Raw genomic sequence first — 19738 nt, forward strand, 5'->3', positions numbered from 1 at the left:
GAGAGCTGGGAGTTAGCACACACACACACACACACACACTCTGCTCACATGGAGAATGGATGGAGTTAGCACACACACACACACACACACGCACGCACGCACGCACGCACGCACGCACGCACGCACGCACGCACGCACGCACGCACGCACGCACGCAGGCACGCAGGCACGCACGCACGCACGCACGCACGCACGCACACACACACACACACACTCTGCTCACATGGAGAATGGATGGATCTCATTTAAGGGCAGTGCTCTGTCTCCTCCATGGTAAATGTGGGGCTCCTGTGGGTGATACACCCCGCCCCCCTCCGCCACACACACACACACACACACACACACACACACACACTCTCACACACACACACACGCACTCACACAACCCCCCCCCCCCCCCCCCCCCCCCCCCCCCCCCCCCCCCCCCTTCCAGACAGACAGACCAGACCCCAGAACAACCAGATCTGCTTATCAACAGCTAACAGCCATGCAAATCGCCTCATTTCATCCTCAATTGAATGATGTGTCACGAATGGCGGAGGCTGCAAAACTTGGAGAAGGACAATTTAGTCTTGCTTTGAATGGCCTATTGAAACAGAACTACACAGCATATTCTGCAAACGGTAAATAATTGGAATCCGTGTTTTAGGGCCAGAGACTTACTTCTCATGGTGCATTCTATCTCCCAGCCCCATCACAAAGCTTTTCTCTCTTGAAAGAAAGCCTTTGTGACAAGGACAAATAAGAAAACAAAGAAGGCCAATACATTGGTCTTAGCTTTTTCAACTCTAATCTCTGGAGTGAAAAATGGCTCGGCTGTAATTGTGATTCTGCACAGCATAGCTCATCTGCCGCTCAGTTGGGAAAGTAATGGGGCAATGTGACAACCCGGAAAAAAAAAGAAGTGCAAGGAAAAGCAGGTTTGGTGCTGAGATGACCTCAAACAGAGAAACATAAACACACACAGAAACACACACAGAAACACACACACATACACAGACACGCAAACACACACGTACACAGACACAATACAATCAGTCAGAAATCCACAGTGTATGTTACACACCAAAAAAACTCAATGCAATGATGAGCTGCATTTCAATCAAAACACATCAATCGATTGATCAATCGATGTTTGTACAGTATGTATGTATGTATGTATGTATGTATGCATGTATGTATGTATTATTTATATTTCATTTACCAAATAGAGCATTTCTGTTGTTCAGATTCAGAAATAAATTCAAGCTTCACTGACACTAATAGCCATTGATGTTCTATGAATAATTTGCCAGATCCATCTGACTGAGGAGTGGTGAAGGAAGGAAACCAGAGCGGGCTGCTCGACACAACTTCTGATTCAGGCTGAAACAAACCTCTCTACCCATGAACAGCTTGCATCTAAATCCAAAGATTGGTTCCATTGGCAGTTCCATCAAGTTCAAATCCCATTCTGTGAAAGCAGCTGAGGTCCTCCTCTGCCAGATCCTGTGCCGACTCATGAAACAGGTTGCCTTTAATCTTAGAATAGCAGCGCGGACAGAGTCCCCTCCCTTTAAACATGCCAATGAATATTTAATGTCCAGATAAAAATGATCTGCATAAAGAATCTATGTGTCAACTCCCTCCCCTACACACACATACACACACACACACACACACACACAAAAGATGAGACGAGAGAGATTATGAGTGCATGATTCATATGATATCACACAATAGGTTAAAAAAAAAAAAAAAAAAAAAAAAAAACAAAGGCACGTACACCTTATCACTGTTCCCTGAACAGCCACAAAGACTCCAGTGTCGTCAGGGAAACAGGATATTGCAATACTCCTTAGACCGGTATTGTTATTTTGAGGTTGTTTATCTACTAATAACCCATAAATGAAGCTTGATGTGAAAAAAAAAAACATCATTACTGGTAGATTATCCTCTGCTTAATATTCAGAACTGGCCCACTAAACTATAGATTCACGGCTACAAATATGAGCATGAGTAAGGGACCAGGTAGAATAGACATTACATTTAGCACCAGAATTTAGAATGTGGACTTTGGAGAGCACTATTCTCTAACCATCTCATTTTGATTTTGTTGGCCAAACAGAGTGCAACTGCAGCACACCGTGAAGCCTTATTAAGGAGGAACTCTGGGCTCCCCGGGGCATCACACGGTGTACTAGGCCCTGCTTCCACTGAGACGCGGCGGCACAATCCAATAAGAGGAACATTCTCCAAAAAGATCCTCTTACTAATGGGAACTGAGATCATTTAGTCATGCAGGCTTCTCTCCTTCACACAACATCTGTGTAAAGACTTCTAATACCATCTGACATTTCAACTATTTTATCCACAACTATGTTGAGGAAGCACTTCTTCCGAGTCAGCCCCCCCCCCGCCCCCCAACCCCCCCTTCCCTTTTTTAACGCCACATGTTCAGTGGGGCATTACCACAGCAAAACCCACAGGGTCTCTGAGTGCACACACACACACACACACACACACACACACACACACACACACAGCCCACACACACACACACACACCCACACACACACACACACACACAGCCCACACACACACACACACACACACACACACACCCCCACTCGCCAGCTGGGCATCTGTGAAATGGGAGAGGCAATTGGTTATGTGATGTCCATCTAAACTACTTCATTTACAAACATCTCCAGACACAACGGCACCACAGCATTCTTTCCACCAACAAGAGAAAAAAAGAACAGAATACTCTAGGGAGGGTCCACACAGCGCTCTGCATCCGGGGCTCACTCCATAACTGACATTTACTGAAAAATTAAAAAGTGACATCTTTGTCTATTTCCGGCAGACAATGGTCAATTACTTCTTTGTGTGGCACAATGGGTAATTAAAACGACGTGATTCACAGGATCCAGAGAGACCCTGGAATGGATAACAAAGATAAAACAAAGGGAAGCAGTCATTTATTGGTCTTTTTCTTCACTGGCACGGCTGGATGAGAATGAGGATGGCGTGAGCACACAGCTGGAGTGCCCTGGGGCAGGACCAGGGCAGAGCCGGGAGAGCAGGAGAGGAGAGGAGAGGGGAAGAGAGGAGAGGAGAGGAGAGGAGAGGGGAAGAGAGGAGAGGAGAGGAGAGGAGAGGAGTGGAGAGGAGAGGAGAGGAGAGGAGAGGAGAGGAGAGGAGAGGAGAGGAGTGGAGAGGAGAGGACGCTGATGCCATCATCTCTCATCATGGCCACTGCTCCCTGTGCCTCACCTTGCACACAGCTGCTCCCCATTACTGCCTCCTCCTCCTGCCCTCATGAGAGGCGCCCGCACCTCAGGTCGGATATAATAACACTTATTTGTATTTGTTTAACCCCGTGTTCCTGGGCAGTTAGGCAAGCCACAGTGATTAGGCGAAGTGCAAACACCCATTATAAATCCATTTGTGGAGGGCTCTGCTGGGCTGATGACATGGGCATTGGAGAATGTGAGGCCGCCTCGCCCCAAGCACTCTAAAGGTCCTCTCCCTCCACTGCCGCAAGGACAATTAGCTATATCTGCACTCCCAATTACAACAGCTGTGCGTTATCTGCCCTCTGTGAAATATACACCTCGTTTTCTCTCAGTCTCATCACCTGCACAGCAACCACACAAGGGGGAGTCCGGTGTGCTGATTTAGCCGCTAATGCAACTACATTAACCTATTGATGGCCTCCTTATGAGTCACCCATGGCTCTGACACAAACCGTTCTTCTCCACGGGAGGATCAACACATGGATTTTTATAGCACGCACAGCACTCTCCTGTTTTAAACTTCTGAAAAAATGTCATGCCAATAAAAACAGTAATGTTTTTCAAATAATGTCACTTATAATTTACACAATTTATCTGTGCTAGATGTCACGATCATCACTGACTAATGAACAAATATTGATTGACAGCTGAAATGACTTCAAACAGAAGGATCTGGCACCATTAGAAGTCTTTTATCTTTGTAATTTTGACTTTGATCTTCCTCACATGAATTTTGATTTATCTATTGGGACTTTCCATGTCAAATCAACCAGGGGTTCCAACCTCAAATCTTTATTTTCATTTTTATATTTCTTTCTGGTGGAAGATGAATCAGTATAATGGAAAAATCCCAAATATTAGAGCCATGGGAGAAATATGTATTACGTTACAGCCACTTTGACAGGAAGGGTGTCATTTACAAATTTCACCTTAATTATAGAGCAAGTTTAGAGGTTCCATTAAGCTACTTAGAAATGTTGTATACCTATCATTTTGCCTATGGGGACTAATTATGAACATTTGTATTGAACAATACAAAACATTGACGCGGGGAAACTTAAAAAATTTTGAATTGAGATGGAATAGCCCTATTTTGAAAGCACAAAAGTTGCTGACATAAATCCATAGAAAAAGGAGAGCACAGAACAGGCAGGTTCCCATCTACCCAGAGGAGAACCAGCAGGAGAGAGAAGTCCTTAATAAACATACACTTCAGGAACCAACTTAAAGGCCTCTGTGCCTGTGTCATTCCTCTCGCCAGGCTTTCAAACACACTCAACAGGTACTACACCAATGCATTTAGATAAGCTTCTGCACAAACACTGTGGCCATAATTATTTATAGCTCACAAAAATACACACGGGGGAAACATCACATTGAATTGTGGAGACAGAGTAATCCTGTTTGCTGTGCGAGATCCCTTTCAGAAGTTGTGAAGCTCTTTGGAGGTCCTCTACAGAGACTTTTTTTTGGGTGTGTGTGTGTGTGTGCGTGTGGGGGCTGTTTTTATCAAGCATATATCTTATTCATGAGACTTCCCACCAAAGGACAGGAAATGTTATTAGGCTTGCATTTTCGTGAATTGTCAGGCCGTAGCAAGGTCCTGTTACTTGATGAAACAAATCAGGCAATTAAAATGGAATGAGCAAATAAAATCAATGCAGATCCCCTTACATCCTGGTGACAAAGGACTGCCTAGAGGACGACAATAAGCTGTATTTAGAGCAGCGTGATAATGAGCATATTAGCGGTGACTGAGCCTGGGTGGAGCAAGGTGGCTCACAGAGGAACATACAGCTCAGGCTACACGCGAGCCTTGCGGTGTTCCGTTAAAAAAAAAAAGGGAAAAAATGAGAAGAAGAAAAAAATCGAGGAATGTGGTGGGCACAATAAAGTGGGTCAAGGTTTCACAGGAGAATATTATCAAATAACAGATGATCCACTGCCAGAAGGTGACTGAAACATTAGTTGCAACATTAATCATTATCCATTATCGGCATAAAGAATCTTAGTGAATTTGTCCCAGCTGTCAGAAATATCCATTCCCATAGATTCCAGCCTGCCAGGTCCTGACAAACAAGACGTCTGCTGCGGTGTAACTGACGATTTACAGTGATTATAAAATAATAACATCCTACAATCAGTAGAAACCAGCCTTCAAGGATATACCCTTTTTTACGAGGCTAGACATTTACTGGTTTACTAAAAATGTCCCCAGCAAACAGTAAAATGCAAGCTGGGTTCACGTCAAGCCTAGGAGTGTTCTTGTAAAGGCCACCCATTTAGTCCACATAACCACGAGACATGTACTCTGAGGGAAGTGAAACAGAAACGTTGCAAAACCTTTGATTTTAGCTTTATAAAAATTGTACCAGTCCTCCCATCCTCACACATATCCAAAGCAACTGTGGATCTGTCTTTGCCAAGGCCCTGGCCATTTTTGGCATTTGGAGGCTACTTCCAATCCATACCCCTGAAAGATCGATTCCTGCATGCTCATTGCTGGAGGTCTGTGAGCTCTGAGACCCATCCGTACTCTGAGCTCTTTATTTAATGTTCAATATGTCTGCCATGCGTTGCGCTCCCAGCCCCGTTACTGCTCGCCAAAGGCCAAAGAATGTGCCGCAGAATTGTTGGCCCCATCACCTGACAGAGAAATAACACAAACCATTTTGCTTTTTTGGAATAAATAAACCAAAAAATGTCCCACGGGCAAGTAATGACTGGGTTGGTCGCGGCCACGTACTCCTCCAGAGCCTGTGGTCTGTGTTTGTGCAAAAATAACCAACCTGTATAAAAGCCACATTCCTGACGCCATCATTCACAAAAAATGTTCATCAACTTCAAATTAACTTCTTTTTACTCGCAAATAAACACGATGAACTCAGCGCCGGAACATAGAGCCGTACTTAAAGCACACGCCAGAGGGGCAGTGGGAATGTCTGCTCCGGCACGCGGGTCGGCCGCTATCTCAGCGAAGCATAAATGAGGAGCATTCTGCGGGGAGATGGATGTTTGTGGGATGTCATGTTTGTGTGGGCTGAGCGGCGGCACAGCTGCGCTGAATGAACATCTGTTTGGGTCTGCTTCTGGCATGGCCATGAGGGTCCCTCTGTTTCCTGCTCTCCGGCCGCGGATGGAGACGGGGGTCAACCGCGGGCTAATGTGAATCGCTGCCTTTTTGTTTAAGTTATGTCAGTGTATTAATGCAGTGTGCTGGAGCCCCCGCTACCGCCTGGCTGGCAGGGGAGACAGAGGCGCTGGGGGATAAATCGTTGCCATCAGGAGCTCAGCTCGCAGCTGTAAAGGATTTCCTCCTGGCTTCTGGGCTGTACTGACTCCACCACCCACTCCACCCCCACCACCACCCTCCTCCTCATTCTTATAGCACCCACCCCCCCCCCTCTGAGATTCTGCTCCATACTATTCTTCCGTGGTAGTCAGCCAACAGAAATGTACCAGCCAAACTGTTTTTCTGTCTACAAAGCATCATGTTATTTCTGTCTTCCCAACAAGATATAGATACATTTTTCTTAGGATAGAGCAAGCAAACATGATGGCACTAGTATTTTCAGACTTATGTCTCTGCCTTGCATGAAACCGAAGAATCATTTACTATACAGGTTGTACTTATTGTACTGGTGACCATCTTTGTAACGATTAATTGTGTGGTGTTCATGACTAGTGAAGCATGGATGTCCTCTCCACTGCTCATAGACAATCTAAAGCAAAATAACGTCTGGGTCATCTGGCAGATACGCATTCATGCAAGGTTCTAAAAGGCAGATCAATTTCTCCTTAAGGTTTGACCTACACAAAATTGAAAATCTTTAAAGGTTTAATGAATGTGAAATGTCAGAGCACCATAGTATGAAAATGACATTTTATTCCAGTGGTGTCTGATGGTGGTGGAAGCCATCCATATTTTCCAAAAAGGCATCCATTATATATAAGACTGGTTGCACTGCCTGATTATGAGGTACTATCAGGACAGTTTATAATGTTTCATAGCATGAAAAATGAAAAGAAAAGACATTTTCATGACATCCAGTGGAATGAAAGCAAGGCAATACAATCCTATTCTAAATCAGCACTCTAACGCTGAATGGATCTCTGACACCACATGTTCTTTTAACTTTAACTTTTAACTTGAAAATGTTTTGCCCCTGTGTCAACGACTGTCAAGACACATATGACCTGGTTCTTTATATCGCCTCACCATAAACGACACGGTCTCCTGACTGGTGTTGTGTTCCTCGCTGTACGCACAAAGGTCCAATGATGTATCTGTCACCCATTTACTTGAGTAGTGTTGTAGCCCAAGTGAGAAGCATCTGACTTTGAACACGGGACGTTGCGCTGTTTTGACATCCCACCACTGTCTGGAGACGAGCGGCCTCATTTCCTCAGGCCTCTTCTGTCTCTGACAGGGCGCTTGTCACAAGACTCCAGAGTGGAGCTCGCCAACATGCTCTCCGTCGGCTCTCTCCACAGCCCTGACATTTCTAAATGCAGTGCATTTCTGAATAACGCATTACACAAAAAAAATAAATGTCATGATAGATTCCTATCTGGGCGTGCCTTTGAACTCCCTTCCCTCCCATTCAATTGCTAACTGAGGGACCCCAGTGATCCCCAATTCCCAATCCATCACAGCAGGAGCCGAGCGTCTAATGAATAAAAGCGTTTCAAAAACAAGTTCAATCACACTGCTCTGGCTACGCCACACTTTGAACAACTTTTCCAAACTGTTGGAAGTTTTTCAGCTTAACCACGGGGTAAGTGATAGAGACTCTCGGCATAATCTTACCAATGAACTGATTCCACTCGGGATCCAGATCCGCCTGGTTGGCGAGACAGCCCTTCATCACGTTCAGACAGTAGTTCTTGCAGGGCTTGGCTGATGGCACGCCTTGGCAGTAAGGACAGTAGAGCATTTTTGTGAGTGCTTTTAGGCAAGCCGGGGACATGCTCACCTATGACAGAAGATGGAGACACGTGTCAGTGATGAAACAGTCAAACATGGTCACAACAAGTCAATATGGTTTCTTAGTGTCGGCAATTCAATGACTTTTCTTTGGAGTGAAGCTGTGTAACGCATCGTAGTTAGTACGCCTGAAATCACAATACACTCTTTTCATTTGACTTTCCTACTGAGGTGATCGAGGTGGTATGTGATTATCTTTTTCCAAGAAGTACTGATTAAAGGTAAATCTATTTAATTTTAGTCAAATTGGACCATAGAACACCAAAGGGCATTTTTATAAAACAAGTATGTGCATGTTCAAATTGGATATGGCATATTCTACAGAGTATATATATATATATATATATATTCTATATTCTTCACAGTAACTGGTCAAAGGCTGGAGGGGCTAGGGATTACAGAGAAATCTGAGTGATAAGGAGCGCATACATAGGGTGTAATGTACTCAGATCTAAAATCAGGAACATAAAAGTGCTGAATTGAGTGGTATTGTTCACGATTGGAATTCTAATGGAGAAAGTCTCTTTTTAACACACTCCATCTCCTAATTATATCTTGGACAACTTAAATGCATACCATAACTTTAAAAAGTAGCTTCTTGCTCATAGATATTTATGAATATTTGAGATATGAGGATGCTTTAGCTGCAGACTACACAGAATGCTTTGTTTCAGCTTCCTTCAACTGTACAATGAGTTGCAAAGACATGCATTTTCTACTGCGGCCATGCCTGTGCAAACATGCTGTGACCATGGGCAAAAATAGGAACTCATATCTACCCACTCTCACGACCAAGCAAGATTTAGCCACAACTTATAGGTGGGATTTTATCATGTCATCATGAAGCACAGGTGCACATACCTACACCCCCAAAACACACAAGAAGCAGTCAACTGTGGGATTCTCCAACAACCCAGACTGTTTGAGCAGACAGTACCAGTGCCAGCAACCAGCTCAGTACACCGAATGTGCCTGAGACGGGCAATATGCACAGCAAAGACCTTTGCTATATATATATATTTATATATTTTTTTTATAGAAGAATGGGGTGATTAACTCTCATTTCTTCTAGACTTTGGAGACTTTGGTTGAAGGTGGAAAGACTGAAACTAGACAAACAAGTGGTGTAACGTGCAGAGTTATAGTACCAACCCAACTGTTGTCTCCTCGGAGGTGATGATTTATGAGAGTAAGGCACACACCGCCTGTCATGTATATACCAGGCTAAATTTCAAGAGATTACTTTTGTTCTTCAGGCAGTAAATAAGACCAGCTTATTTTACCATGTACAACTAGACAGCAGCCAACGGCAAACATGGGTGTTTGTGGAATTAAGTGTACACACAATTTAAAGCAGTCATGAACATGGGGGATATGGTGTAATAGAAGCTTTGATCGTCTTTCAGATTTGAATAACAACAGATTATTTTACAATATCTTAGACCAGAGTATCCTTCAGATGTGTATGTCACAGGCTCATGTCCTCAAATGGCCTCAGATGTTCAACAGTGAAAACATCCTTCATAAGCTTGTGATATATACAGTGATCACTGTGATATATACATATCAGGTTGCAGTGATAACTTGTGATATATACATATCAGGTTACAGTGATCACTGTGATATATACATATCAGGTTGCAGAGATAACTTGTGATATATACATATCAGGTTGCAGTGATCACTGTGATCTTTCTTTCAAATTAATTCTGAATGGGATGATCTGAATTTTACCTTGGTAAAGTTCTATGTGAAGCACACAATCTTTCACCAGTACCTATGCTGCACAATGACATTGTGGATGAGCTCCAAAGCACATCCTGTACTGCAGGCTTGAAGAAGACAACATAAAAGTGCTCCCCCACAGAGAGAGGTACAATGAAAGGGCCGTCTCTGCTGCAAGTTTGCATTTGTAGCCTCTCCTTCCCTTTAATGTCTGCCTCTCTAAGCCCACAAGTGTGCATCCGCTCAGTGGGAGCAGACAACTACATCAGCCGGCTCCTCAGAGACAGGCTGGAAGAAAGGATCAAATAAACGTGTCCTGACAGATGTTTGCATCCCTCTAACATCAAATGATGCTTCGCATTGTGGCTGGTTGTAGTGTGGTGTGCAGAACACTGTGGAATGTATCCCAGACCCAATGCTGTCCAGAGCTGACACCCATACAAGTGGACTGAGAGTTAGGCAGTCAGGCGTAACAAAGCTGCTATGTAATTAAGTCATTTCGACAGTCTTACATTATATATTTAGTAACCACGCTTGTGATTTGTTCCAGATGAGATAAAGTGGGTACGCAACACAGTGGCAGGATTGGTGGCTACCTTGGCAACATGACAAAAGGAGAACAAAGCCAGAGCTTCAGGGTGTGCAGACACAAACTGAATTTCTTTTTATATCAACTTTTTTTTTTATATGCATTCAAATATGCAGCCTTCATGATAGTTGCATAGAACATATTGTTTATGGTTTATTGGTGATTCTTAGAGCCCCACAAGCAAGTCATACATAGGCCTTTCACTTATTATACCAATCATATAACAACGACTTCATACTGACCTTATGCTTAACTAATATTGAGCCACTCTTAAACTTAAAACCTAGATGTACTATTAAAAGGATTTTTATTGCTGATGGATGCACAATATGATGCCATATTGCCTCCTCTACTTTCCTTTAACAATTAGCATCGATTGAACAGCGGTGCTCTAAGTTTGCATCTGGGAGCACTTGAAGCCCAGGTAAATGTTGTAATTACATTCTCTTGGCCTCATCGAATGAGCTCCTATTATTAGAATGAGGCCTTTGTCCTGCTGGGGATGAGTAACTGAAGCCAGCCTGTCAATGCAGAGCAGGTCTAACAGCAAACCCTGCGCCGCTAATGATCGTCATGAGGCCAATGAAGCTGCAAAGCTCTGGGATCTCCATGGCACCAGTCTCCACTTCAGACTTCAGCTGTAGTCTGAGGTCATTTAGCAACACAACACAACACACATACAGTACCCACCATCTGTCTGTCTGTCTGTCGTGCCAGTTCCAAACAATTTACATCCATGTGTACATCTGTCTTAAATACAGTCTCAGACTGTGGTGACCACAGACCCTACTTTCTAAGGAAATGGCATGTGGTGGCTTCTAAAAGTAAATCCAGATCTGGGAACACTATTTATAAAACAACACCTATGCACTATATGCATAACCCTGTATCCATCCTTCAGAAATGTCATTCATAATGCATGCCTATTTGAGTCTGATATTTCACATCCTGTCTGCATTTTTAAATATGAAATATTTGACAAATACATCGTCTATTTCTATTTTATTTTCCTGTTATCACAAGTAGGTCATAAAATCATCTCAAGTTCTGCAGAAGGCTGTTGATTATCTCCATTAATCAACAAGAGCACATTATGTCAAAAAATGGAATGAACTTCCAAGCACGATGAAAGAGAATAACCAAACTCATTGGAAATTCCATTTAGTTCAAGAGGCTAATATCTGAGCTGTCCCTTTTATCTTCCCCTGCACGTGCCTATTACTGGCTTGGTGATTCCATGGGACTGGGACCAGCTTACTGTATTCAGCTAGTTTCACTCACATCAAACAGAATAGCGCTCCAATGAAGTCATGGCCATCTCAGAGCCACTGCTTTAGTGGGCAGACTATGGGAGAGCAGAGGCCAAATGATGTAGCTCGGTGGCCACCTGAGGTCTGGTTTCTCTGAGAGCCACAGGACCCACAGACAATATAGGAGACACACTGAAGTCACCACAACACAGAGAACAGGATCTATCTTCAGTGTCTGTGCCAGTGCTGTGGCCCATGAGCTGGTAGGGGAGACTAGAGCTGGTGAGTCAGCTGGAAGAGGCTAGCACAGAAAAAACTCTCTGTTCCTTCTGGGAAGGGAACACAACAGACTGAATTCAGAATGGTGACCTTCAGTATGTTTGCACAAGCTGAAAACCAGAGCATGTTTTTCAGCAAGCCTGTCTGCCTCTCCGAGGAGTGAAGGCACATATTGAAAGGAAATGAAAAAAAAACCTCAGAATCATATCAAATCTCCTCTACACGGTGGCAAGACGATGTTCAGCTCACACCACACGTCGACCATTCGAACAGGCCTTGGGGAGACTGAATGCATTATTTGCATACATACTCTCACTAAGCCTTTCTTCTCTTACAGCTTGTTTTATTGAGTTGGTTTACTTGGAGAAAGCAAGGAGATTTAACATCTCTGTTAAAACAAATAAATAAATACCAGAATAGCCTACCTTGGACACCCTGTTGGCCACCTCTCTCCCGACCGTGAGGCCCTGGACGAATGTGCGCGCTGCGACGAAGGCCCTCGTAACCTGAGATTTCAGTTTCTTGGGCACGTCTCCAAAGGGCTTGAGCTGGTCCGTGTACTTGTTGATACATTCCAGATAGTCCTCTGTGATCACGTACTGGGAGTTGAGAAGTTTGAACATGCGCTCCAACAACCGGGTCCAAAAGTCGTTGAGCATTTCCTCCAGGTTGACGTTGCCACCCTTGTAGTAGCGTTTCAGCTCCGTAAACAAGTTCTGAAAGACCTCCGCGTTTTGCATGTACGGCTTGCCATATGTCCGCACAAACATCTCATTCAGAGACCTCTCGGTGTTCTCCAGAAGCTCCAAGAAAAACTCTGTGGTCAGAGAGGTAGAACATTTATGGGAATGTTGCAGCGCTTGTACCGTCATAGAAACATGCAAAATCACTTCATAAAAAGTTCTACTTCATGTGTCTGATACATTTCATGCTGGGCATTTTCAAGTCAATGATTCGGAAATCATACCCCAAACTTAGTATTAGTATTATAATGTTTCACTTAACATCACTCTACATCAGCTGATTGGATTTGCAAAACATGGAAGACAGTGAGACTAATATGTACCTGCAGTGGTGTAGTCGATGAAGTGGTGTAACTACAGATGAAAAGTGCTTACTATACGGTAGCAATGCGTCTACATTTCAACTGGTTTATTGTTCTGTAAACTGTAAATGTCTTTAAATTACTATATGTTTTTTTTCAGAGGCTAAAGTTGTGTGGCAAATTAGTTCAATAATAAACAGGTCTGATTATGTACCCGATCGCTCAATGTTGTTTACCTTTTGAATGAATCATTAGAATCAGTTCAGTTTATGAAATTCTTCATACATCAAGATTAATTATATTTTACCCATTAAGATGACATTATGAGGTGCAATGGAGTGCCTCTTGAGACAGGTAGCAAATACATGATCTTAATGCTCATTAAGGTAATCATTACTTTGACAACTGTGTATATATATATATTAGAAGTTAATTGATAATAAGGATCATACACAACATAACTTATTCATGAAAAACATTTCAAGATATGCTACAGTTCTCCATAAATCAACAGGAAAAAACTATTGCATTCAGTTATGTTATTTTGACTTATATTGACTGCACTGCTGCTGATCTGTGATCTGTGTGGGCAATTTAATGGCAGAAAACTATTACCCTGTAGAACTAGCTTTAGTGTAGGTTATGATAAAATATTAACATTTGATTAATTGTGAGGATCTGAGAATGCCCTAGTTACAATGCAATACAAATCTATCAAAACACACTAAAAGCAAACTGGAGAAACCCTAACCGATTTTTTAAAACCCTGTGTAAGAGGGCATTCCAAATGTCGTGTTCTTGTCCCTCATTGAAGCTTAAAAATGTTTAAATAAGAAAGGTGTGTGATACTTTATTGATCTACCAGTGCAGAAACAACAGATGCCAGCACAAAAAAAATCTTACTCTCCATCCTGGCTAGGCAGAAAATCTTACTAATCTGACTATCACTTTATACTGTGAAATTAAGTGACAAACACAAAAATGCTAATGAAAAGGACTAGAGCAAGTGTGTTAGTGGGATGCCTGATTTCCAACTGCCAAAGACCCATATGGTAACCTTCAGAAGAGTATATGAAAATAAACAGAGGAAGTCAGAGATGGCGGCGAGGTCCTACTGGGTGAGAATATGGTGGAGTGACGGAGTGTGAAGTAGGGCCCCGCAGGCTGCAGTTAATTACAGACTCATCTCCAGAGATCTGACCAGCAGTGAGTCACGCTGCTGAACATTTAATACAAGGCAGTCTCCCAGATATGGTGATCAACCATCAAAGCATGTGTGTGCATAGCAGAGATAATAAAACAATGTTGTTCGAATGTTCTCAAGGTGAGGCGTTTACCTTGAAACCCTCCACTCTTCACACCTCCCATAGGTCACGAAATGACACATTAGCAGAGAGACCAGGCTGCTTGACTAAGAGGACTGATTTAACATTCACAACTTTAAAACGAGGATATTCCAAATTATGTTAAGCAGCATTTTAATTTATAAATCACTTAACACAAGAAAATGCCCTAATGTAACTATACCTAGAAAATAGTATTTAATGATTATTGAATTAACCTTATCAATGAATCCAAATCCAGCTCTAACTTCCATGCACTGACTACAATCAAATATGCATGTTGCTTTCCACAAGACCTCCACATCTAAAATACTATTCCTCTTTCACCTGACTGCACTCCAGAAATAATGATAATATATGAAATAATAGTGCTACCGTCGACTGCATGGCCATATGGAATTCTACACGATTAATAATTGATATAACGTTGAATATAGACAAGGTCTTTGCTTCTGTTTCTCACAGACAAACCTCAAAGGCAATCGTTCTCTTTTTGAATGCAAAGACAGCTTTTTATAATGCATTTATAATTTAAGTCAAATAATCAACCAGACTCACTGGCCATGGCATGTATGCTGGACTGCGAAGGCCCATGGAGACAGTGGTGCAAAGCTTACATTTTTCACTTTTGACCAACTAGTTTACAAACTATTCAGTCTGACACCAGTTCACTCGTCGAAATTAGCCTGGCTTTTAGCCTGACAATTACAGCGCAGTCAAAGGACGAGCACCAGCGCTTCAAGACGACCATTTCTGGGTGACAAATCAAGTCGTAAGTGTTTCAGTTTGCTAGTGAGTCACCACTCTCTTTTTCACAGCTAGCGCACTGTTTACCTAGACAACCAGCTTACGGTACAGTGGGATCACTGTCATGCTAAGCCTCTTGCCTGCGTTGTCCATATTGTTCCCAGCCATAGAGCGGCCGGGCCCCATCCTGTAGGATTAAAGTCAGCCAGGCTCGCAGAGGTGTGTCTGCCTCCCGAGTGCGCATTTCATCGCTTCAGGATTTAGGGCACGGTGTTTGGCATGCATGGATGCCTTTTTCTATCTTTAATGCCTCCACACGAAACCCTCACTTTTCCTGTCAGGGGGAAGCATCCTGGAGCTCTTGTCAATCAGGAACTTCTTTATCGCCAGGCATGTGTCGTCTACCTCGCTGAAGGAAAGTGAGCACTGTGCCGTGTGTGTGTGAGGTGCTTTAATAATCTTTGTAGTGAGCAGAAGGCTGCCACAATCCTTAATAATCTAACAGAGTTTACAAGTAAACACAGCAAGGAACAACATTTGGTGTACTGTCTACTGTGTGTGTGTGTACATGTGTCTGTGCCTGCATGTGTGTGTGTGTGAGTGTGTACCAGGCAGTATTTTAATACCGTCAGATATGAAGCAGAGCAAGAAGCAAAGCACACAACATTTTAACGGCACTTTTCCCAAACAGAGCATATGGCTAATATTCATCTGATTCACTCAACACGTATCAGGCAACAGCCTCTGTAAGTGGAGCGTCAAGCACACACTCATCATTAGGAGCGCTCCTTTCATTAGCGAACTGAGAGGCTTGAGACTGCTCTTCATCATTTGGGCAGTGCATGGGACCAAAAGAGGCTGTCTGTAGAGGTAAACCACAGACCAGCTGGACCTCATGTCTCAAGACGCACTATAGCAACAGCACACCGTGCAGACATATCAAAGGCGTCTCTGGCTGCAGATGAAGTATCTCTCTGGCCTCGAAGTAAAGGTAGCCTTGGTGCCATTACGTTGGCCTTTGCACAGTGGAGTCAGGTTTGCGTGGGCCTTCCTGTCAGTAACGGTAAGGATCACAGCTCAAGCTGCACACAAACAGGCTGTTGACTGTGTGGGAGACACCAGCTGAATACATACTGAACAGCACCAAAATCAATACAACACCAAGTGATGATGCAATTAACATGCTGCCATACTTGTGCTTGGTGCAGAAAATATGGGACCAGCCCACATATTGTTTAGATCTACTTACTACACGTGTCATATGCATCATGGACATGAGATTCTCCAAACCACAGAAACAAGCATCTATTTTGAAAGCATTGCTGCACATGAAAATGAAGTTGGGGTTAACCGTATACCCGTTATTTTATATCTTCTATTACTGTTTATCTACAACAAGAAAGCCATGGTTTTATAATACAGGTTTGCTCTACATCGAGAAATATGCAGTTACTTTGACATACACTGAGGCCTCTGAGTACTGCATCATTCAAGGATGATAATTACCGTGGAGAGACTGAAGAGGCCCGAGAGAGATGGTTATGAGACCCAACCTCTTTGCATTTTAAAAACCTTTAAAAAGTCCAGTATTAAAACCACCAGTCTTTTACCTAACAAACTGCCCGTGGTCATTTACACTTTAGGATGCCAGTTACAAGATTACCTTGACTAAGGGAAGAGCAGCAGACTAACTCCAGAACCATGTTATATACCCCCTGATGGACCGCTACACTTGAACCAGCTGCAGTTGGTCCTGATGGCACAACATGTGCACATAGCATCCACCCTGACACACAATAAATTATGCAGAGTGGCAGCCTTCCCCTGAGGTACGTGGTGTCTCCAGCCATTTGCTTAAGTGCTGGACATACCCCACTTATGACCACATCTGAGCCACACTGACATCCCGTTCACCTCCCCACCCAGTTGCCTGGTATCTTTGGGAAACCAACAATTTCACTATTTCTGAATACAGTACAAAACACACACAATGGTTTCAAGATGAAGTTCTAGGCATAAATGAACATCATATCTGGTTACTCCTTTACATTTGACATCTCATCATTGAAAAGCATGTGTTTCTTGGAGGGACATATAAGCAAAGCCCAATATATATAACATACCCCAAGACTTCAGCTTTAAAGCTTCAATTTCAACACACATGCTTACACTTTATTTGAGATAACCTTGCATTCAAAGTTGAGTAATTAAGGGTTTTAAAGTACATAGTGCCAAAAAATACTTAACCCTGGACCTGTTTCTTTCCACTGATTACATATCTTACAAACTGGTAGCATTTGCCACAAGCCAGTGTAGACACCATTTCGGGTAGGTAACACCAAATCACCAGCATTAAAGCACATGTTTGCAAAGTGTCGATAACTCTGGCTTTAGTTTATAGTTTCATTTGTAGAACCTTTATGTAGGTCTTTGTGGCACCTCACTTTAAGGCAATGTTTATATGGCTTTATGAATCAGAAATTTCCACCCTGTCGGGGATTTTGGTTTAAAGGTACAGTATATTAAAAAACAACACGTATGGAGTAAGGAGAAGGGCAGTAATTGTCTAAAACCTCCAAGGAAGTTTTTAAGATGTGCTCACAAGCCCTTGTTAAAATAATATGTACTACATAACATGTTCACTTGGTGAAATTACAATAGTAATTTGCAAATGTATTGTAATTTATTGTAAATCCTCTCAGTGGTATTGCTGATGATAAAAGTCAACTCTAATAGGGCTCTTTGATTATTGCGTTTTGCTGCATGAAAAATGACCTGAGTTTAAACTGCAGATGCCTGCAGGATATTCCATATGTACATGTTCCTCTATAGTGTGCACTGGTGCCTAATATACAGTGTAGCTAAGCTGATTAGCCACTAGCAGATATATGACACTGTCTATTTTACACAAGGCACATATCATCCAGAGGTGCAAATTATTACTATCATTCTTTTTTACCAAAATGAGTAAAATAAACTAATGTCAGAATACAGTGAAGCCGAACACTTTCAGCATTCTGGTCTTGAAACTAAAGTGTCTAAGCACTTGGAAATATATAACATTGGCCTACACTGCTAAGCTATAGGGCTGCTGCTACCATAGGTTGACAAATGTGTGCCCTGCATACCATGTATTTTGTATATAACATCATGCACATCATGTTTTTGTGGATTTGGTGGGGGAACTGTGTAATGTTTCTATCTTAAACTAAGTCTAACTGTTTATAGGAATACATCACATCAAAGCTGCTGCTCTCAAAGATACACATGATACATGATCAAATCTAAGCTCTGAAGCCCTTCCTCCACGCATGCCCCTATCCTTCACTCTGGTGTTAGGACAGCACTGAATAAAGGCCACTGATTTCAAGGAGTAGCCTCATAACGCTCGGTGTAGTCCTGTGTCTATCTAGCCATGTACACTACTAAGTACACTGCTTTTAGCAAGAGGAAGGAGTGAACAACAGAACATACAATTTGTGGCTTGTCAATCACCCTCATTATATAATAATACAATTTTTTTTTTTAAAACACTTAATCGTGAAATACATTAAAAGACCAAATAATGCACTTAGGACGTGTGAAAAGTGATATTTGCCGTTGCATCTTACCATCAAACCTTTTCTGCCGAGACACAAATGTGGCTCTTAGGTCTTGACTTATTCCATCAAGCTGATTCTCGACGTCTGTTTTGCTCTGTTGGCTGAAAGTGTCCTCCATCTCTGCCGAGCAGCAGGTCTTCTCCTGGGAGCATATGCGCAGATGCTCACCTGAAAATGACAGAAAATGGATGACCCCCATTTATTCTAGTGCTACTCAATGACAACAAGCAGACCATTTGTCTGTCTAAGCGGCCATATCTGGCAGCTGTTCAAAAGACACTGCTAAGACAGTGCCGTACAGTAAGATGCATCCAGGAGCATATTAAGTGATCATTTTGAACTGAGAGGTAAAATGAGCAGGAATATATTTCGTTTCCTGAGATGCTTATGCAAGGAACCTGCTATAATGCTTCGAGCACATAAAAGAGCAATAACTGTAAGACAAACAACACTAATAACTTCATGCTGAAATGAAAGTACCTTTTTCTGTATAAACACAGCTACATGTTTTTTTAACACAATGACTGACATTGCAAATATAATTGTACAGCTCTGAATCACTCATTCAACTCCCCAAAAAGAAGTTAGCTGAACACACACACTTGCAAAAACACAATCAATCTAAATCAGACAAGCGTTCAGAGCAATCAATGCAACCAAGTCCCTGTGTTCCACAAAGAAAGCCAGGCTACATTTGAAACTCGGAGAAGGCTTCCTGTTGGGCTCTCCTGCTTGTTCGTGTTTTCCGATGTGTTGCTGCGGGGGATGAAGACCGTTTCCTCACGCATAGGTATTTGTGTGTGTGACAGATTTTTTTTTCTTCTCTTGATTTCTTTCTGGCATCTTTCTTCATACATAGACAATGTACTGCTTTTACTTTTCAATGGGCA

At 42.6% G+C, this 19738-nt stretch overlaps 1 protein-coding gene across 2 annotated transcripts in view; it reads right to left on the minus strand.

Moving 5' to 3' along the window:
* Positions 1 to 19738, minus strand: part of LOC105898111 (glypican-6-like) — a 55284-nt gene that overhangs the window by 22248 nt on the left and 13298 nt on the right. For both annotated transcript variants that reach the window (XM_031560398.2, XM_031560395.2), the window contains exons 2-4: positions 18858 to 19016; positions 12537 to 12928; positions 8092 to 8257 (exon numbers count right to left, since the gene is read on the minus strand). In XM_031560398.2, coding sequence (XP_031416258.1) covers positions 8092 to 8257; positions 12537 to 12928; positions 18858 to 19016 — 717 coding nt within the window. The remainder of the gene's footprint in view (positions 1 to 8091; positions 8258 to 12536; positions 12929 to 18857; positions 19017 to 19738) is intronic.

Source organism: Clupea harengus, chromosome 2 (genome assembly GCF_900700415.2).
Source record: "Clupea harengus chromosome 2, Ch_v2.0.2, whole genome shotgun sequence".
Lineage (NCBI taxonomy): Eukaryota > Metazoa > Chordata > Actinopteri > Clupeiformes > Clupeidae > Clupea > Clupea harengus.